The sequence below is a fragment of the Hemitrygon akajei genome, chromosome 9 (genome assembly GCF_048418815.1).
Source record: "Hemitrygon akajei chromosome 9, sHemAka1.3, whole genome shotgun sequence".
Lineage (NCBI taxonomy): Eukaryota > Metazoa > Chordata > Chondrichthyes > Myliobatiformes > Dasyatidae > Hemitrygon > Hemitrygon akajei.
The window spans coordinates 21,874,443-21,897,013 of NC_133132.1; the positions used below are offsets into that span (position 1 = coordinate 21,874,443).

General features: G+C 46.4%; 1 protein-coding gene across 4 annotated transcripts in view; it reads left to right on the forward strand.

The window, feature by feature from the left end:
- Positions 1-11,874, forward strand: part of LOC140732915 (serine/threonine-protein phosphatase 4 catalytic subunit-like) — an 87,791-nt gene extending 75,917 nt beyond the window's left edge. For all 4 annotated transcript variants that reach the window (XM_073055609.1, XM_073055610.1, XM_073055611.1 and 1 more), the window contains exons 8-9: positions 1,446-1,635; positions 8,552-11,874. In XM_073055609.1, the coding sequence (XP_072911710.1) occupies positions 1,446-1,635; positions 8,552-8,681 (320 nt within the window). In that variant the 3' untranslated portion in view covers positions 8,682-11,874. The remainder of the gene's footprint in view (positions 1-1,445; positions 1,636-8,551) is intronic.
- Positions 11,875-22,571: the final 10,697 nt, after the last annotated feature.

The window sequence follows — 22,571 nt, forward strand, 5'->3', positions numbered from 1 at the left end:
ACAACCACTCAGCGAGCAAGACTCTGAGACCTGTTGAAGACGAGCCCTTCCTAGCAGTACCTCTCGGTTCCCCCTATCTGCCTCGCTCACTCACATTCGCACCATCTTGTCCAACTACAGACAGAATTGGAACTAGTTAACTTGGGTGTGACTGTCTCCTGAAACACGTCCAGTAGATCACACTCCGTCTTTCCATTAAGTGCATGCTGCCCATAGTTAATTAATTTTGTATTTCTCCAGAATGCGTGCTAACTCTCATGTCGAAGTGGACCTTTTCACACATTAAGCCTGCTAGAGTGATGCCAGTGATTTTTTTTACAACGAGACTGTACACAGTGCAGCCATTGCAGAGCACCATTGAAGATTTTGTACTGCACTGTTCACTGTGACCCCAACTACTCTCCATTGTCAGCTTGAAGATCAGCTTCATTTGCCGCACATGCATTGGAATAAACTGTGAAGTGTCACATCAGCTGCAAGTGTCGATATGCTTCTGGTGCCCCTTTTGTATTGTACAGGTCTTTCCACAATGCAGTTCATTGTTGTCAGTGGTGAGCTGCAGAAGTCAGACAGCTAAGTATCAAATGTAAAAGCACACACAAAATGCTGGTGGAACACAGCAGGCCAGGCAGCACCTATAGGGAGAAGTACAGTCGACGTTTCGGGCCGAGACCCTTCGTCAGGCCTAACTAAAAGAAAAGATAGTAAGAGATTTGAAAGGGTCTTGGCCCGAAATGTTGACAGTGCTTCTCCCTATAGATGCTACCTGGACTGCTGCGTTCCGCCAGCATTTTGTTCGTGTTGCTTGAATTTTCAGCATCTGCAGATTTCCTCGTGTTTGCATTATCAAATGTAAAAATATGGTTTTCTCTGCTTCATCCTTGGCCACTGTTGCAGCCTTCTCCCATTTCCAGTTCTTGTTTGGATTGAATTTCACCTGAGTGTGCCATCTGTAACTTTGTCCAAACTAGCTGGAATAGAAGGAAATAACAGATGGTGGGCGTAGGTATGTGGTTCAGTTGCTATTTATAATGGATTTGCTCCCACTCTGTTTAACCAACGTTAATGGTCAATGACACAGGAAGCAGCAAGCGGCTACTCTTGACCCTTTGTTCCTGTTCCCATCTGAACAAAGGGCAGACATTTGATTTCCCCCACCCCAATTTGGTGAATGCACTGAGGACAAAATTCCACAGTTCCCTGGCTTGTCATTTCCACATATCTCTTGGGATCACTTGGTTTACTCAGAGCTTTTCGTACAGTCTGGGCCCTCCAGACCTGGTCTGCTATAGCTCCTCTATCCAGAATGAGCCATGTTCATGTCCCACACAAGCCTCCTCTAAACCCAGCTACAATGTGATGCACTGATAGTCATTGTCTCACTGGGAAAACCATAGTCACTGAACTTTAGTGTAAAATGGCTGTCAATGGATTTTTGCTTTCAGATACAACTGGCTGGGGCATCAGCCCCCGTGGAGCTGGCTATCTCTTTGGCAGTGACGTTGTTGCCCACTTCAGCGCTGCCAATAGCATTGACCTGATCTGCCGTGCCCACCAGCTGGTGATGGAGGGCTACAAGTGGCACTTCAATGAAACTGTTCTAACTGTCTGGTCAGCACCCAACTACTGTTACAGGTAAGGGTGAGCGCAGAACCTATGGATGACTCTCTTTTGCTTCGTTAGAACATGGTTTAAAGTAGACTGCACGGTGACACAAAAATTACTGGAGGAATGCAGCAGGCCGTGGAGGGGAATAACTGTTTTGGGCTGAGACCCTTCATTGGAACTGGAAAGGAAGGGGGAAGAAGCTAGAATAAGAAGGTAGGAGAAGGGAAGAAATGCAGGCTGGCATGTGATATGTGAGTGGGGAGGGGTGTATGATTAGTCTACCTTAGAATTTTTATTTCTTACATCCATCTCACGACATGAGGGATAAATATTGTGTCTCACTCACTATGTACAAGCAATAAGGAAGGAAATGTGGAGGGATAGAAACTTAGAAATCTACAGCATATTACAGGCCCTTCGGCCCACAATGTTGTGCCTACCATATAGCCTACTCTAGAAACTGCCTAGAATTTCCCTAGCATATAGCCCTCTATTTTTCTAAGCCCCAAGTACCTATCCAAGAGACTCTTAAAAGACCCTATTGTAAATGCCTCTATCACCTTTGCTGGCAGTGCATTCCACACACCCACCACTCTCTGTGTGAAAAACTTACCTCTGACATTCCCCTTGTACCTGCTTCCAAGCACCTTAAAGCTGTGCCCTCTCATGTTAGCCATTTCAGCCCTGGGAAAAAGCCTCTGACTATCCACACGATCAATGCCTCTCATCATCTTATACACCTCTATCAGGTCACCTCTCATCCTCTGTCGCTCCAATGAGAAAAAGCCAAGTTCACTCAACCTGCTTTCATAAGGCATGCTCCCCAATTCGGGCAACATCCTTGTAAATCTCCTCTGCACTCTCTCTATAATATCCACATCTTTCCTGTGACCAGAATTGAACACAGTACCCCAAGTAGGGACTGACCAAGGCCTTGTATAGCTATAACATTATCCCATAGCTCTTGAACTCAGTCCCACAGTTGATGAAGGCCAGCACAACATACTCCTTATGAACAACCTGTGCAGCAGCTTGGAGTGTCCTATGGACACAACCCCAAGATCCCTCTGATCTCCACACTGCCAAGAGTCTTATCGTTAATATGATATTCTGTCTTCAAATTTGACCTACCAAAATGAACCACTTCACACTTATCTGGGTTGAGCTCCATCTGCCACTTCTCAGCCCAGTTTTGCATCCGATCGATGTTGCGCTGTAATCTCTAACAACCCTCCAGACTATCCACAACACCCCCAACCTTTGTGTTATCAGCAAACTTACTAACCCACCTTTCTAGTTCATCCAAAGGGCAGGGGTCCCAGAGCAAATCCCTGCAGAACACCACTGCTTACCAACCTCCATGCCAAATACAACCATCCACAATCACCCTTTGCCTTCTGTGGACAAGCCAATTCAGGATCCACAAAGCAAGGACTCCTTGGATCCCATACCGCCTTACTTTCTGAATGAGACTTTCATGGGGAACCTTATCTAATGCCTTACCTGAAATCGATATATACTACATCCATTGCTCTACCTTCATCAATGTGTTTTGTTACATCCTCAAAGAATTTCAGGTTCTTAAGCATGATCTGGCCTTGACAAAGCCATGCTGACTATTCCTAATCATATTATGCCTCTCCAAATATTCACAAATCCTGCCTCTAAGGATCTTCTCCAACAATTTGCCCACCACTGAAGTAAGACTCACTGGTCTATAATTTCCTGGGTTATCTCAACTCCCTTTCTTGAACAAGGGAACAACGTTTCTAATCTTCCAATCCTCTGGTACTTTTCCTGTCCCTATTGATGATCATCACCAGAAGCTCGGCAATCTCCTCCCTCACTTCCCACGGTAGCCTGGGGTGTATCTCCCAGTCCCAGCATCTTGTCTATCTTAATACCTTTCAAAAGCTCCAGCACATTCTCTCTTAATATCTATACACACAACCATTTCAGTCTGTTGTAAGTCATCCCCACAATTGCCCAGGTCCTTATCACTGGTGAATACTGATGCAAAGTATTCATTGAGTACCTCCGCTACCCCCTCTGGCTCCATGCACGTGTTTCCACTCTCACTCCTGATTGGTGCTATTCTCACACATCTTATCCTCTTGCTCTTCACATTGCTCTTGTAGAATGCCTTGGGGTTTTCCTTAATCCTGCTCATCAAGGCCTTCTTGCTCTCCTAATTTCATTCTTGAGCTACTTCCTGGCACACTTGTAATTTTCTAGAGCTCTAACAGTACCCAGTTTCTGGAACCTTTCATAAGCTTTTCTTTTCTTCTTAACTGGGTTTTCTACATCCTTTGTACCCCATGGTTCCTTTACCCTGCCATCCTTTCCCTGCCTCAATGGAACATACCTATGCAGAACGCCCTGGAAATGTTCCCTGAACATTTGCCGCATTTCTCTTGTGCATTTCCCTGAGAACATCTACTCCCAACTAATGTTCCTAAGTTCCTGTTTAATAAGATCAGATTTCCCTCTACCCCCAGTTAAATGTTTTCCCAAATTGTCTGGTCCCATCCCTCTCCAGCACTATGGTAAAGGAGATAGAATTGTGATCACTATCTCCAAAACGCTCTCCCACTGTGAGATCTGACGCCTGACCAGGTTCATTTCCCAATAGCAGATCAAGTACAGCCTCTCCTCTAGTTGGTTTGCCCACCTGCCTGCAAATCTAGTTTAAACCCTCATTAGCATTAGCAAACCTTCCTCCCAAACACTGAGATTGTAAACAGAATTGTTTTGTATACATGTATGTAGAGTCAGATTATACATTCAGATCAATGTGCATTGATAAATCCAGTGGCCTGGTGAAAGGAGCTGTCCCGGAGCCTGTTGGTCCTGGCCTTAATGCTGTGGTGCTGTTGGCCAGACAGAAGCAGCTGAAACAGTTTGTGGTTGGTGTGGCTGGATTTCCCGATGATCCTCTTTCCGCTCTAAATGTCCTGAATAGAGGGAAGTTCACATCCACAGATTCTCCAGGTTGTCTGCACCATTCTCTGAGATTGAGGGCAGACAGTTCCAGTACCAGGTGGTGACACAGCCAGTCAGGATGTTCTTGATGGGTGATGCCCCTGTAGAAAGTCCTGAGGATTTGGGGACTCACACCAAGCTTCTTCAACCATCTGAGGTGCTGTTGTGCTTTTCTCACCACACAGCCGGTATGTACAGTCCAGTTGAGATCCTCAGTGATGTGTATACTGAGGAATTTGAAAGTACTCGCCCTCTAAACTACAGTCCCACTGATGTCAATCCTGTTTCTGTTTTTCCTGTATTCCACGACCAACTCCTTCGTTTTTTTGACATTGAGGGAGAGGTTTGCTTGGTCCCACTCTGTCACAGCGCTGTCTTCTCCTCTGAAGGTTGTCTCCTCATTGTTGGAAATAAGGCCGATCAATGTCGTCATCTGCAAATTTGATCAGCAGATTGGAGCTGTGCGTGGCAACACAGTCGTGGCTGTATAGGGAGTAGAGGGGGGGGGTCTCTTGTGTTGAGGGACTGAGAGATGGAGACAAGGGAGCCATGCCTTACCACCTGCTGACAATCCTATGAGATGAAAATCTAGGAAAAGGGCTGAAAGAGAGTGAATTTGATTGAGGAGAGTGGACCACGGGGGAATAGATTTGATTGAGGAGAGTGGAACATGGGGGGTTTGGGGAAAGGGATTTGATTGGGGGGATGGGGGAAGGGATTTGATTGAGGAGAGTGGACCATGGGGGGATGAGGGAAGGGATTTGATTGAGGAGGGTGGACCATGGGGGGATGGGGGAAGGGATTTGATTGAGGAGAGTGGACCACGGGGGAAGAGATTTGATTGAGGAGAGTGGACAATGGGGGAAGGGATTTGATTGAGGAAGGTGGACCATGGGGGGTTTGGGGGGAGGGATTTGATTGAGGAAAGTGGACCATGGGGGGATGGGGGTAGGGATTTGATTGAGGAGAGTGGACCATGGGGGGATTGGGGAAAGGGATTTGATTGAGGAAAGTGGACTGTGGGGGGATGGGGGAAGGGATTTGATTGAGGAGGGTGGACCATGGGGGGATGGGGGAAGGGATATGATTGAGGAGAGTTGACCATGGGGAGATGGGGGAAGTGATTTGATTGAGGAGAATTGATCATGGAGGAAAGCATTTGATTGAGGAGAGTGGACCATGGGGAGATAGAGGAAGGGATTTGATTGAGGAGAGTGGACCATGGGGAAAATGGGGGAAGGGATTTGATTGAGGAGAGCTGATCATGGAGGAAAGCATTTGATTGAGGAGAGTGGACCATGGGGAGATGGAGGAAGGAATTTGATTGAGGAGAGTGGACCATGGGGAGATAGAGGAAGGGATTTGATTGAGGAGAGTGGACCATGGGGAAAATGGGGGAAGGGATTTGATTGAGGAGAGCTGATCATGGAGGAAAGCATTTGATTGAGGAGAGTGGACCATGGGGAGATGGAGGAAGGGATTTGATTGAGGAGAGTGGACCATGGGGAAAATGGGGGAAGGGATTTGATTGAGGAGAGTTGACCATGGAGGAAAGCATTTGATTGAGGAGAATGGACCATGGGGAGATGGAGGAAGGGATTTGATTGAGGAGAGTGGACCATGGGGAGATGGAGGAAGGAATTTGATTGAGGAGAGTGGACCATGGGGAAAATGGGGGAAGGGATTTGATTGAGGAGAGCTGATCATGGAGGAAAGCATTTGATTGAGGAGAGTGGACCATGGGGAGATGGAGGAAGGGATTTGATTGAGGAGAGTGGACCATGGGGGGATGGGGGACGGGATTTGATTGAGGAGAGTGGACCATGGGGGGATGGGGTAGGGATTTGATTGAGGAGAGTGGACCATGGGGGGATGGGGAAAAGCATTTGATTGAGGAGAGTGGACCATGGCGGGATGGGGGACGGGATTTGATTGAGGAGAGTGGACCATGGGGGGATGGGGTAGGGATTTGATTGAGGAGAGTGGACCATGGGGGGATGGGGAAAAGCATTTGATTGAGGAGAGTGGACCATGGCGGGATGGGGGACGGGATTTGATTGAGGAGAATGGACCATGGGGGGATAGGGTAGGGATTTGATTGAGGAGAATGGACCATGGGGGGATGGGGTAGGGATTTGATTGAGGAGAGTGGACCATGGGGGGATGGGGTAGGGATTTGATTGAGGAGAGTGGACCATGGGGGGATGGGGTAGGAATTTGATTGAGGAGAATGGACCATGGGGGGATGGGGATAGGGATTTGATTGAGGAGAATGGACCATGGGGGGATGGGGTAGGGATTTGATTGAGGAGAGTTGACCATGGGGGGATGGGGGAAGGAATTTGATTGAGGAGAATGGACCATGGGGGGATAGGGTAGGGATTTGATTGAGGAGAATGGACCATGGGGGGATGGGGTAGGGATTTGATTGAGGAGAGTGGACCATGGGGGGATGGGGTAGGGATTTGATTGAGGAGAGTGGACCATGGGGGGATGGGGTAGGAATTTGATTGAGGAGAGTGGACCATGGGGGGATGGGGTAGGGATTTGATTGAGGAGAATGGACCATGGGGGGATGGGGATAGGGATTTGATTGAGGAGAATGGACCATGGGGGGATGGGGTAGGGATTTGATTGAGGAGAGTTGACCATGGGGGGATGGGGGAAGGAATTTGATTGAGGAGAATGGACCATGGGGGGATAGGGTAGGGATTTGATTGAGGAGAATGGACCATGGGGGGATGGGGTAGGGATTTGATTGAGGAGAGTGGACCATGGGGGGATGGGGTAGGGATTTTAATTGAGGAGAGTTGACCATGGGGGGATGGGGGAAGGAATTTGATTGAGGAGAATGGACCATGGGGGGATGGGGTAGGGATTTGATTGAGGAGAATGGACCATGGCGGGATGGGGGAAGGAATTTGATTGAGGAGAATGGACCATGGGGGGATGGGGTAGGGATTTGATTGAGGAGAATGGACCATGGGGGGATGGGGTAGGAATTTGATTGAGAAGAATGGACCATGGGGGGATGGGGTAGGGATTTGATTGAGGAGAATGGACCATGGCGGGATGGGGGAAGGAATTTGATTGAGGAGAATGGACCATGGGGGGATGGGGTAGGGATTTGATTGAGGAGAATGGACCATGGCGGGATGGGGGAAGGAATTTGATTGAGGAGAATGGACCATGGGGGGATGGGGTAGGGATTTGATTGAGGAGAATGGACCATGGGGGGATGGGGTAGGAATTTGATTGAGGAGAATGGACCATGGGGGGATGGGGTAGGGATTTGATTGAGGAGAATGGACCATGGGGGGATGGGGTAGGGATTTGATTGAGGAGAATGGACCATGGGGGAAGGGAGCTCATTCCATGCACTCACCACTCTCTGCTTTTTAAAAAAAACACACACAACAACAACAACTTGCTCTGGCATCTCCTCTGTACCTACTTCCAAGCACCTTAAATCTATGCCCTCGTGTTAGCCATTTTAGCCCTGGGATAAAGCCTCTGACTACCCACATGAACAATTCCTCTCATCTTATACACCTCTATCAGGTCATCTCTCATCCTTTGTCACTCCAAGGAAAAAAGGCCAAGTTCACTCAACCTATTCTCATAAGGCATGCTCCTGGTTCCAGGCAATATCCTTGTAAATCTCCTCTGCACCCTTTCTATAGTTTCCACATCCTTCCTGTAGTGAGGTGACCAGAACTGAGCACATTCTTCCAAGTGGGGTCTGACCAGGGTCCTGTACAGGGCATAAATTATTATAGGTTTGAGGGTTGGAGATGTGTGACCATTTTATTGAAGCCATATATTAAACTGTGCTAATTGGTTAAACTAAAATGCCTTGGTATTTAATATTATATTGATATCTGGTTATATATATATCTATATATCTGATTATATTCTGTAAAAATTTCTATTTGATCTAAGTGTGTCCCTGTCCCTTTAGGTGTGGGAATGTGGCTGCAATTCTTGAACTGGACGAGCATTTAGAGAGAGAGTTTACTATTTTTGAGGCTGCTCCTCAGGAGTCTCGAGGCGTGTCAGCCAAAAAGACGGTTGCTGACTACTTTCTCTGAAGGTGCTCCATAATGTCGTGGAACTACACTGTCAACACTGGGCCTGCCTCAGGAGGGACCGATGTGACAAAATGGTGTACTTTGTGAACTGCCCTTGCATTCGGAAGACAGATTAGGCCATCTGGCTGCTCCTGGGAAAATGCCACCTTGCCCAGTGCCATAGCAATGAGGCCATGGTGATCTCTTGCAATCCTTGTGGTTCTTCCTTACATTGAGGAAAATAAATAACTTTGCGGAAATCACACACCTCTCCAAGCTGAATAGCAGTGCTGAAGAAATTATTTGCCCCTGGTGATGCTGGTTTCCTCTGGGTCGAAACAGAATTGGCACTTTTTAAGAGAATTTTTAGAAGATTTTTAAACAAAAAATTACTTTGAAATTTCCTCTGTGCTATGATCTATAGTCCTTGTCCAGACATTAAGAATTGTAGTAGCTATGTTTTATTTGTGCAGGGAGATCCAACTTGTTAAGCAATCGTGTAAAACAACTTTTGTCTGGAAATAATTTTATTTGGAGGAGTTACCTTGAATTATTTTTATAATTTAATTTGAACTTGCTGTGCAAAATTGGGTTGGATTTTGTCTGAGCCACATGATATGTTGTGTCATCGCATTGTCCTCCATTCTCCACCAGGCTGGGTACATGGTGTAGCTGACTGTAATTTGATTTCTCTTTGCACTTTGCCCCCTGACCTGTGGAAGCCCCCTCTACCCCAGTCTGGAGCCTGCAAGTATGAAAACCTGACAGGCTTGTATCCCACTGGAATTCTGTGTAGTAAGAGTGCTTAGGGGAAATCTGGTTTCAGTGAAAGCAGCTGAAGTCTGGATAAACTCCCACAATCAGAACATTTCCAGTTTTAATCACACCATTTCTGGGCCAATGTAGTATTGTGTGGGTGGGAAGAAGCTTCAGCTTTCAGGCAGCACCAATAGATTTGTATCATCTTGCAATGTATCTTTAGACAATGCTGTTCCTCAGCCCATGCTAGGAGGCTTGATCCTTTACTCAGTGAAATATTCCATTGGTTTTGGAAGCATTGAATTAATTCGAACATGTTAAATTGAGTGAGAAAAGTTTCTCAGCATGTGTGAGGCACTTGTACCCCGTAAACCTGTCACATCACTTATCTAGTCTTGTGCAGTGGGATAGCATTGACTGTGATTATTGGTAATTACCTCAATCTCTCACCTTCTAACCACCACTTTTTTAAATGGTTTTGATTTTCAAAGCATTAAAAAGGGAAACTAAGACCAGGAAACATTGATTTCTAGCAGGTTGCATGTGTTTTTAGTGTGTGGTGGGAAGGGAGAACATAGTAAAGTGTAATTGAGCCACTGGCTTTGGGTAGCAGTTGATACAGTATGAAAAGGAAAGTTGCCAGATTCCCATTGCTCAAACAGCTGGGGTGGTCTCGTTGCAGACATTTGCAACAGGATCAAATTGCAGTCGAACTGTTTGCTCCCATAGTGCTGTTATCAGTGGACATGTAGGCAGTAATCAATCTGTGCCCAAGGAATTGAGCAGGGCAGACAGCCTTGAAAGAAATAGGGTTTCAGATCTGACCTTTTGTCAGCACTGAAATATGAACTTACTCTCCACGATTGCTTCCTCACTAAGCCATCCAACATTCTATTTTCAGATTGAAAATAGCTATGCTTCCTTGTTTGTGGTGCGGCCACCCTGAGCAAAGTTCCCTTCTGTTGCTGGAGCTTCTAAAGCACCTTCCAATGGAGCATTACACACCATAAGGCGGGAAACTGATTGAGAGTAACTTGTGTTCCCCAGAGGAACATCTAACATCTGGAGAACAGGGGCAGTGGGTGACAGGAATGAAGGAATTCCCTCACCAGGCAACAGGAGGGGTTACTGCTGCAATCACGTCCCTGATACCAGACTGGAGACATGCATGCTCTACTCCCCGCCCGGCAAAGATCATCTGGGGTGGGGTTGAACTTGTGCAAACCCAGCTCCCAGATATGGCCTCTGGCTGCCTTGTCTTGCTTTGCATTCTGCTCCACAACCGCTGAAAGACTCTTCAGTTAGCAGACAGTTCCATATTGGTGGGCAGCAATACAGTGTCTCTTGCTAGGAGTGGTTTCCACCTTGTGCCACTACCACTGCTGCTCTTGGTTAAACCGTGTAAATTAGTTTCAATTCTCACTCTCTAGTGGCAAGGCTTTCAATTCTTCTGTCATCTTCCCTTCTCTGGGAAGTATTTCGTTAGACGTGAGACTGTGGGCAGAAACTTGTTACAGTGATTGTGACTGGGACTTGAGGCCTGATCAGTGCAGGGGAGCACTGAAGCAACTACTGTACATGGTTTTAAGCTCTTATTTAAGGTTCTGTTGAGGCAGTAAGGGAGAAAAAATCCTCAGTGTGATTTAAACTGAGATTGCGGTCACTTTCTTGTGGTTCTGACACTGAGTGCTGGGGTTTGTGGTGAATTTAAACTGAACTGACTGCTGTCTGTTTAATTCCTGAACTGTGACTTTTGTAAACCTGCTTCCAGTAAAACATGGGGGTTTGCAGGTACTGGAATTAAGGACATTGAGAGAAATCTTACGTCTGATCACCCAGTGATGACCTGTTGCTAGCAAAATACAGCAGATCAAATTCTGGTTAGAATGAAATTGAGTAACGAGAATGAGTAACGGGTGGTTAGGTCAGTGATAGGTAGGAGGGGGCTGATTAACCCTTTCATTGGGCATTTGTCAAGATTCTGGTGAGTTCTCCCAATAGTCCACACCCCATTTGAGCTTGCCTGTTGGCCAGTGCCTCTTGCCTCACAGAACACTGTCTGTTGAAGCTGTATTGCTAAAATAGGGCAAGGTCATTGGGTTTCTGGTGAACCATTTTCAGGGAGAAGCTGAACTGATAATCACTTCAGGAATTACCAATTAGTTTCTTTTTAATCCATGAATTAGTTTTGCATAAGTTACCAGTTTTTCCAAAATACATTAATATTGTAATAATTTATATTCTGTTTTCAAATATTTTGGTATTTACTGAAAAATTCTGGTTTGCTGTACTATATTGAGCTGTACCACAGACATGTGCAAGCAAGACCAGTATTGTATTTGGTCATCTATTAAATCACTACCAGTTTTGAATAGGAATTTGTTATATCAATAGTGTGATTTTCCCCCCTCCCCCCTGTGTGTGGCTCTAAATAAAGATTGTCACAATATTAAAACTTTATTTATTTAGCACATCAGAACATACAGTGAGATGCAGCATTTGCGTTAACAACCCAAGGATGTGCTGAGGGCAGCCCAGAAGTTCAAGGTTCAAAGCAAATTTGTTATCAAAGTGCATATGTCTTCATTTACTACCAAGACTCATTTTCTTGTGAGCATTCACAGTAACTACAATTAAAAACTGCACACAAAGACAAACAACCATTGTGCAAAAGACAACAAACTGCACATACAAAAGAGGTAAAACCCGAATAATAAATAAGCAATAAATATCAAAACCATGAGTGTGGAGTCCTTGGACGTGGACCCATTTCAGTGTGGAGGTGAGTGGCATTTTCCCAGTGGGGGAAATGTGTATTCTCTTTGTTTTGTTTTTTATATTCTGCTTCCAATTGCAGAAGTTAGTTATCCACTCTGGTTTGAAAGCCTGTTGGTAAGTGTAAGATATTGTAAGATTCAAAATTAAGATGTGCGTTTCTGACAGGTCTGGGTTAAAGTCTAGGGACAAGTATGATTTAATTATGTCTAGGGACAACTGTGATTTAATTATATCTGGGTTAAAGTCTGTAAACAAGTGTGATCTAATTATGAATGCAGAAGCCTTGACAAAATTAACTGTTTGTGGAATCATTGAAGTCCTGAGATATGGACTATTGTTTTACAGAAACGTGTAAAAAAACAACTCCAAATATGGAATGGGAAAACACTATGTACCTCCCGGGTCAGGGAGGGGAGGGGTAAGGAAGAAGGATAAAACCTGCTGCCCTGTAAGGTTCAGGGTTCCCTTCTCTGAAGGGGCCCAGCTCTGCAGAACTGTTAATAAACTTTGTTTCCTTGAATTTGTCTTGAAGCCATTATTCGGGAGCGTGGCTCGTTTCTGACAACTTGGGGCGCTCGTCCGGGATCCACACTCCAGCCGTGAGGGGGGCAAGGAAGGACATCGGAGAAGGTGCACCCTGCCGAGTTCGGCAGTCCCTGATTCCTTGCTCGTCGCCCCGCGTGGCTTGAGCGAGTGATATCCGGCAGACTCAAGGAAACAAAGAGGGGTTGTCGAGGCAGTTGAGACAGTGAGCGATCGAGTAATTTCTGTGCACAGGACCCAGGTAAGAAATTAAATTCCTGTAGAGACGTAGTGCACGAGAATCGTGGAACTGCGGGGTTCCTGCAGGTGATTTCTCCTGTAGAGACGTAGTACACGAGAATTGTGGAACTGCGGAGTTCCTGCAGGTGATTCTTCCTGTAGAGACGTAGTACACGAGAATTGTGGAACTGTGGGGTGCCTGCGGGTGAATTCCTGGGCGATCGCGGTAATACAGGTTCCGGAATTGGACAGGAGTGACCGAGCTAGGTGGGTCACATTCAAATTAAATTCCTGCAGAGACGTAGTGCACGAGAATTGTGGAATTACGGGGTGCCTGCGGGTGGATTGGAACCGGGCAAGTCCTCGAGATGGGGAATAAGGGGTCTAAGAGAGAAAAGGGTAAAGGAAATCCAGGCGCCAATGATGAAAAATACCCCGGGGTACCCCCTGATAGTCCGTTGGGACGGATGTTAGAAAATTGGGATTATGGGAGGCGAAAAGGGAAGTCAAAGAAAAAATGATACAGTACTGTGAATTCTGGTCCCGCCAGCCGATCCAAGGGTCGGCTGTGTGATGGCCTAAGTTCGGGTCTAGCGAGGATTGGGTACAAAAAGCCCTTAATCTGTACGTGAATTCAAAACCTAACGTTAAACCCGAAGAAAGTGATTATGCCCTATGCTGGTTACCAACGACAAATAGTTATAAATTGAAAACGATAAATGAAGGGGGACAGAAAAAGAATACATGGGAGGTGCTCGACCACCTGCCGCCCCATATGTGCCCCCTACCGCTCCGCAAATCGAAGACCCTGAGACGGAAGTTGGCCAACAGCTGATTCGTGTTGAATTTGTATCGAAAGCATGGGCAGAAAAAAAAACTGGAAAAACTAGAAATTGGAATACTAAACCCTTAAGTGAACTACTTAGGGAGGCACAGAAAGTGTTTGTAAGAAGGGATGAAGAGAAGCAGAAGACGGCAAGGATAATGGTCCAGACAGTGCAACAAGTAACCGCAGATAGTAGAGAGAGAGACGGGGACCATGGTTGGATCGAGGTAGTAGCCCGGAGCAAGGAGGAGGGCTAAGGAAGGCTTTAAGATGTTTTCACTGCAACGAAGAGGGACACTTCAGGCGCGAGTGCCCCAGATACCGACGGGAAGTGCGCTCGTACGCTATGATGGAAGATGAAGACTAGGGAGGTCGGGGATTCCACCCCTTGGGGATGAATTATCGGCAGGAACCCCTGGTAAATTTAAAAGTAGGTCCCCAAGGGTCAGATACAACCTTTGTGGTAGATTCGGGTGCCGAAAGATCTAGCGTAATCCAGATACCTCCCGGCGCCCGAACCGGAACAAAGGTAATGGGAGTATCCGGTATTGGAGGCAAAATAATACAAGTACCTGTTATAGAAAACGTGAAAATTGAACATGAGGATAGGGTAACGGGACAGGACCTACTTTTGTTATCCTCTGCGAGATTCAACCTGCTTGGGCGGGATCTGCAAGTCAGGCTAGGCATCGGGACTGTGCCCAGGAACGGGAAGATAATGGTACAGCTGTTTGCCCTCAGGGAAGAAGACGATAGGAAAATAAGCCCAGAGGTATGGTACCAGGAAGGGAACCGGGGGGGTTTGAACGTCCCCCCTTGCAAATCTCACTATTACCTAACAGTTCGCCAGTACGGAGAAAACAGTACCCTATTTCAAATGAAGGAAGAAAAGGGCTGCAGCCGGTGATTGAAGGACTGATCGCTGACGGACTACTGGAGGAATGTATGTCACCGTATAATACCCCAATACTCCCGGTGCGAAAGCCAGATGGGACTTATCTGATGGTACAAGACCTGCGGGGCCTAAATGCAGTAGTCCAAACCCGATACCCGGTAGTGCCCAACCCTTACACACTGATGAGTAAGATCTCCCCTGACCATGAATGGTTCAGTGTAATAGATCTAAAAGATGCCTTCTGGAGTTGCCCGCTAGAAGAGAGCAGTCATGCCATGTTTGCGTTCGAATGGGAAAATCCTACGATGGGGCGGAAAAGACAACTCCGGTGGACGGTCCTGCCACAGGGGTTCACCGGATCACCTAACCTATTTGGGCAGGTCTTGGAGCAAGTACTAGCAGAATTCCAATGTGCTCCAGAGAGCCAACTGCTACAGTATGTGGACGATCTATTACTATCCGGGCCAACACAGGAAGGGGTGCAGGAAGACACCATCAGACTACTGAACTTCCTGGGGAAGCAGGGGCTACGGGTCTCAAAGAAAAAGTTACAATTTGTAGAAAAGGAAGTAAGGTATCTGGGACACCGGGTCAGTAAAGGACAGCGATGCATTACCCCAGAAAGGATAGCTGGAATAACGGGAATGTCACTACCACGTACCAAGAAGGAGATACGCACCAGTTAATTTGCGATGCACTTGATATCGAATGGAAGTACCATACCCCGTGGCATCCCCAGAGTTCGGGAAGAGTAGAACGAATGAACAGCACCCTGAAGGCACAGCTAACCAAGTTGATGTTGGAAACCAAGCTACCATGGACCAAGTGTTTGCCGATCGTTCTCCTGAGAATACGAACTGCACCCCGCAAGGATATAGGAATATCTCCTTATGAGATGCTCTTTGGACTGCCATATTGGAATAAAATAGAGGGGTATCCCACACTACAGGGGGGGTGATTTATTTGTAAAGAACAATTTACTGGCACTGTCCCGTTCCTTTGCAGAACTGCGGAAAAAGGGTCTCTTGGCCCAGACTCCGCCGCTCGACTTTGCTTTACATCAGATCGTGCCTGGAGATTGGGTTCTGGTAAGGACCTGGAAGCCGGAGAAGTTAGAGCCACAGTGGGAAGGCCCTTTCCAGGTCCTGCTAACAACAGAGGCGGCTGTACGGACAAAAGAAAAAGGGTGGACACACGCATCCAGGGTAAAAGGACCGGTGAAGCCCGAAAGCCACACTGAGTGGACCTGTGTTGCCGGTGAAGAACCGATGGTGGTGAGGCTAAAAAGGCAGCAAAAATGAACTCTATGTGGACTGTAACATTATTGACTGTAATATATTTGATTCTATATGTCGGGGAAATTGAAGGGAAATGTGACAAGTGCAGAACCGTGGTACGAGTGGGGCAGAGGGTGTTCCCAGGATCATCTGTGTCCCACTCGCATGTGAATGATCGATGCTATGATCTAAGCAAGAGAGAAACATGTTGGGAGAATAGTAAACCTTATTACCGAGTCTATAATAAAGGATACATGGGACAGGGGGGGACCATGAGAAGTCTCAGCTGTCCCAGGAAAGACCGGTGGTTGTGTATAAACAAGGGAGGGCAGTGGGACATCCCATGTACACTGGTTAAGGAACATGCAGATAAGGTAAAGGAGATTATAATACAGGATGAGAAGAAAAAGGAGGCGGAAGAGCGCGAGCAAAGGAAGGCGGCAGTGGTCTCCACGGACCCGTCTATATATCAGGAGATAGAGATAGAGATATAGTCCTCCCCGATGTTAAAGAGAACCTCTTTATAGACTTAGCGACTCGGATTGCCACGAGCCTAAATGTGAGTGGTTGTTGGGTCTGTGGAGGTCCGCACATGAGTGAACAGTGGCCGTGGAGGGGTGAGAGCTTGAGTGTGTGGGAGTTGCTTGCGCACAATTGGACAAATGTCCCAGACCGGAAGAAGCAAAGGTGGAAATTGACCAATTACCCGGAGGGACAAGTATGTGTTGAAAGAAAGGGGAAAGTAAAGGTGGGAGAAAGTCCCTGCCGAAGCATTAAATTAGCAAAGAGGGAAGGTAATGTTACCTGGTGGCCAGAGGAGCCAGCATGGTACATAACCAGAGAACCGAATGGCAGTTGCGAGGCCGTAGGAAACGGCTCTAAATTCTGGAAGTGCAGCGGAACGAATCCGTACGAAGGGGTCCCCAGGGTCAGGGAAGTATGGAAGGAAGCAAAGAAAGGAGGATTTGCCCCAGAGGGGTTATTCTGGATCTGCGGTAATCAGGCGTATACCAAACTACCGTGGGACTGGGCGGGTGTTTGCTTCCTGGGTCTCATAAGACCGGAGTTCTTCCTCCTGCCTCAGGAGGGTGACCGGAAGCTGGGAATTAAGCTGTTTGATTCATTAAGGAGAGAAACACGGGAGATAAAGGTGGGCGAGTGGGGTGATGAGTGGCCACCGGCTCGCATCATTGAATACTATGGGCCAGCGACCTGGGCCCAGGATGGGTTGTGGGGGTATCGCACTCCTGTTTACATGTTAAACCGAATTATTAGACTGCAGGCGGTGGTGGAAGTGATAACCAATCAAACGGCACTGGCATTGGAGCTGTTGGCAAAACAGCAGAGTCAGATGTGAACAGCAATATACCAGAACAGGCTGGCTGTGGATTACCTATTGGCCTCTGAAGGCGGGGTATGTGGGAAGTTCAATCTTACAAACTGTTGCCTTAAGATAGACGACAGTGGAAAGGCCGTGTTAAAAATATCCGACAAAATTCGGAAACTGGCCCACGTGCCAGTACAAACCTGGAGATCCCTGGGGAACATGAGTTGGCTAGATGGGCTACTGGGAGGTAGTTGGTGGCGCACCGCTCTCCTAGTAGCAGGCGGGGGTCTAATGATTCTCTTACTTTTGCCGTGTTTGATTCCTTGTATACGAACACTGATCAGGCGCAGTATATTCCAGCTCCAGGCAGTAGCGATACCCCATCATGGGACAAACGAGCTAAAACTTATGCTATTAAAGAAGAAAGTGGGCCCCCTGGGAGTGAGAGAAATGCTAGCTGAAACGCACATCTTAAAAAGAAAAAGGGTGGTATTGTAAGATATTGTAAGATTCAAAATTAAGATGTGCGTTTCTGACAGGTCCGGGTTAAAGTCTAGGGACAAGTATGATTTAATTATGTCTAGGGACAAGTATGATTTAATTATGTTTAGGGACAACTGTGATTTAATTATGTCTGGGTTAAAGTCTGTAAACAAGTGTGATCTAATTATGAATGCAGAAGCCTTGACAAAATTAACTGTTTGTGGAATCATTGAAGTCCTGAGATATGGACTATTGTTTTACAGAAACGTGTAAAAAAACAACTCCAAATATGGAATGGGAAAACACTGTGTACCTCCCGGGTCAGGGAGGGGAGGGGTAAGGAAGAAGGATAAAACCTGCTGCCCTGTAAGGTTCAGGGTTCCCTTCTCTGAGGGGGCCCAGCTCTGCAGAACTGTTAATAAACTTTGTTTCCTTGAATTTGTCTTGAAGCCATTATTCGGGAGCGTGGCTCGTTTCTGACAGTAAGGGAAATAAATTATTTCCTGAACCTGGTGGTGTGGGACCTGAGATACCTGTACCTCCTTCCTGATGACAGCAGTCTGGACGTTTGTGTGTGTGATCGATCGGTCTGGATGGTAGGGGTTTTTGAAGATGACTGCAGCAGTACTGGGTGTAAATAGTGCCATCACGCATTCCAGTGCTAACAAAGTAGTAAAAAATTACTGGTTAGTTAATGATACTTGGAGACAGAACAATGCTACTGCCTGTTCTACACACCTACTGCTCAGCTAAAAGTGATAGTACCAGACTCTGCTCCCGTCACTTGATAGCAGAGAGTGTGGGTTGAGGTGGTCCAAAGGTTAATATGTTTGACTGCCAACTCATTTTGGAATGGTGATTAAAGCATTAAAAAAAAACACAGTCTGTTGTTAGTGTTCCAACTATCAGTGGTTAATTCAGCAAGTCTTGAAAGAGTTTCAGAGTTGTGAAATAGAGGCGTGAAAGAATTTGTCATGTCTCATTGAATGCTGCTGTTTTGTTGTTTCATTTGAATAAGAGCAAATCCCATTACTCCAATATCTGGGCCTTGTGCTCCATCACAGTGCATCTACACAAACCTCTTGAGGGGGTGGGGTGGCTCAATTGGTACAAAATGAAATCAAATTGTTAGAGGTTACATAGGATCCGAAGATGTAGAATGGGTGGTTATGAAACAGCAAGGGTAAAAAGACCCTGGTGGGAGTTATATGCTGGCAACTGTTTGGAAGTCTGTATGAGGGCTACAAATTGCAACAGGATAGGTGGGAAAGGCTCATAAAAAGGTTAATGCTACAATAGTCCTGTGAGAATTTTGATATGAAGGTAGATTCAGAAAATCAGGTTGGTGCCTATAAGATGGTTTTTTCGAACAGCTTATCACACTAAGGAAAAGGCAACTTGGGATCGGTTGTTGTTTAATAAGCCATATTTGATTAGGGAGCTTGAGGTAAAGGAACCCTTAGGCGTCAGTTATCATAATATGATAGACTTCACCCTGTAGTTTGGGGGAGAGAGAAGCTAACGTTGATGTATCAGTATTACAGTGGAATAAAGGAAATTAGAGGTATGAGGAAGATGCTGGAGAAAGTGGATTGTCAGGGGACACTAGCAGGGGTGATGGCAGAACAGCAAAGGTTGGAATTTCTGGGAGCAATTCGGAAGGTGTCGGATAGAAACATCCCAAAACTGAAGTAGTGTTCAAATGGCATAAAAGTAAAAGAGAGGGTATAGAAGATAGCAAAATTAGATTGGGGTGCTTTTAGAAAGCAATAAGGTGAAAAAAGATGAATTCTTTGGTGATACAGAGTGGAGTAAGCCCTTCTGAGCCATGCTTCCCCAATAACCTCTGAAAAACCTGATTACTCCACTCCTAACCTAATCATGAGACAATTTACTTATCTGCTATTCCATAAAATATAGGAGTAGAATTGGGCCATCGCGTCTGCTCTGAAGGACTGTGGGAGGAAGTTAGAGGACTTGAACAAAAGCCAAGTATCCCACGGGGAGGCTCCTTACAGGAATGTTGCTGGAATTGAACTCCGAACTCCCAGACACCCCAATCTGTAGTAACATTGCTAACCACTACCAACTATGAAGGCGAGCTAGCTAATAATATAAAGGAGGATATTACATTTTTAGATATACAAGCATAAAAGAGAGGGGAGAGTAGATATTAGACTGCTGTAATGGAGACAAAGAAATGGCAGATTCACTGTGCAAGACACCAGTAGTATGCCATGAAATTGAGAATGTCCGGGGTGGGAGGGGGGGGGGGGGTGCAACAGAAGTGAGTATGTGAACAAACTTCACGGGCTTCTGGCCGGGTATAAATGTCAATTATAATCAACGTTTTGGTGACAAACTTTACCATCTTCACAAGGGATGATCACTTGGCCTAGCTAGTTCAGTGGTATTTATACTCGCACAGTCCGACTCTCCTGATTGGTTAATCCTCATCCAATCAGGTTTCCGCTCTCCCACCTTGTTTACAATTTGAAACTTGATTGACTGGTCCTCATCCATCAGAAGAACAGACTACGAGGGTGTAAATACCACTGGACTGGACGTGCCCACCGGGCATCATCCCTGATGAAGACGGCAGTTCATGTTTTGGCTGTTGCCGGCGAGGCACACGGAGACAACCATCCGGTGCTGCTGGCAGATCATCAATTGGGTTAAAGACTCTCTTTTGTCGGCCCGGGACTTGATGGTCTACCAGCACAAGGCGATGCCCGTGGCAGAATGCTGCCGACTGGCACATTCTCGGCTGCAGGAGGGGAAGGACCACAGTTTCGGGTTCATCTCCCGCGGGAGTGGGTGGCGGAAAGCACACCCCTCTCAACTGTGGTTGTATTACACAATGTGAACCAGCAGAGCGCCACATGGGTGGCTGAAAATTTCAAACTATCGGTAATGTCTGTAAAGAATTTAGTTATTGCATGGTACATTGTAAATAATTTATTGTGAATAAAGTATATTTTGATAATTGAAAAATATCAGTTATAATCAATATCTTTACCCGGATGAGAAGAGTTAATTTGTCATCTACGCCTGGAAAGTACTAGATCCTTTTCCAGAAGAGAATGTAGTTGCTGTCAGGAAGAAGCCTGCACCCAGCAGTGGAGGCGCTGGAAAGCAACACTGAGCACCTGAGGACAAGATCGGAGGGAAGTGAGGGGTTTGGTGTCTGAGCGAGACCCCAGCAAGCCAGGTACAGTGATCAAACCTAAAGTTGGCTCGATTTTCCACATGGACTGAACTGCTGATTTAGAAAAGGGAAAAGATGGAGGTGTTTGTTTCATGAGAATCTCTGTGGGTGTTGGGCTCCTGTTCACCCGACTATGTCATCCGTTCTATTTACCCAGGGAGTTCTCCATCATCCTGACCACACCACCAGCGGCCAGCTACAATCAAGCACTTGAAATACTGCATGATGCCGTCTCCTAACAAGAAACAGTCCACCCCGACGCACTTCCGGGACTATAATTGGGAAATCCCCGCCATTACCATCAGTTTACAGTGCCTATAATAAATATTCAACCCTCTTCGAAGCTTTCATGTTTAATTGTTTTACAACATTGAATCATAGTGGATTTAATTTGGCATTTTGACACTGATCAACAGAAAAACACTCTGAGCCACACACAGAAATGTTGGGGGGAACTCAGCAGGCCAGGCAGCATTTATGGAAAAAGTACAGTCGCCTTCGTCAGGACTGGATGTGGGGGAGGGGAGAGAGAGACACACCAGGCGATAGGTGAAACGGAGGGGGAGTTGATTAGAGAGAGACAGAAGGCCATGGACAAAAGAAAAGGTGGGGGGGGGGGGGGAAGCACCAGAGGGAGGCGATGGGCGGGCAAGGAATTAAGGTGAGAGAGGGAAAGGGGGTGGGAAATGCTGAGGGGGGAGGAGGCATTACTGGAAGTTAGAGAAATCAATGTTCATGCCATCAGGTTAGAGGCTACCCAAACAGAATATAAGGTGGTGCTCCTCCAACCCAAGTGAGGCCTCATCATGGCAATGGAGGAGGCTATTGATGGGCATATTAGAATGGGAAGTGGAATTAAATGGGTGATCACAGGGAGATCTCGCTTGTTCTGGTGGACAGTGTTGTTGCTTGGTGAAGCAGTCTCCCGATCTACGTTGGGTCTCACTGACATACAGGAGGCCACACCAGGAACACCGGACATAGCAAATGACCCCAACAGACTCACAGGTGATGTTGCCTCATCTGGAAGGACTGTTTTGGGGCCCTGAATGATAGTGAGGGCAGGTGTAGGGGCAGGTGTAGCACTTGTTCCATTTTCAAGGATAAGTGCCTTTCAGCAAGGCATTTGATAAGGTTCCCCATGCAAGGCTTATTGAGAAAGTAAGGAGGCATGGGATCCAAAGGGACATTTCTTTGTGGATCCAGAATTGGCTTGACCACAGAAGGCAAAAAGTGGTTGTAGAGGGGCATATTCTGCATGGAGGTTGGTGACCAGTGGTGTGCCTCAGGGATCTGTTCTGGGACCCCTTTGTGATTTTTATAAATGACCTGGATGAGGAAGTGGAGGGATGAGTTAGTAAATTTGCTGATGACACAAGGTTGGGAGTGTTATGGATAGTGTGGAGGGCTGTCAGAGGTTACAGCGGGACATTGATAGAATACAAAACTGGGCTGAGTAGTGGCAGATGGAGTTCAACCCAGATAAGTGTGAGCTGGTTCATTTTGGTAGGTCAAATATGAATGCAGAATATAGTATTAATGGTAAGGCTCTTGGCAGAGTGGAGGATCAGAGGGATCTTGGGGTCCGAGTCCATA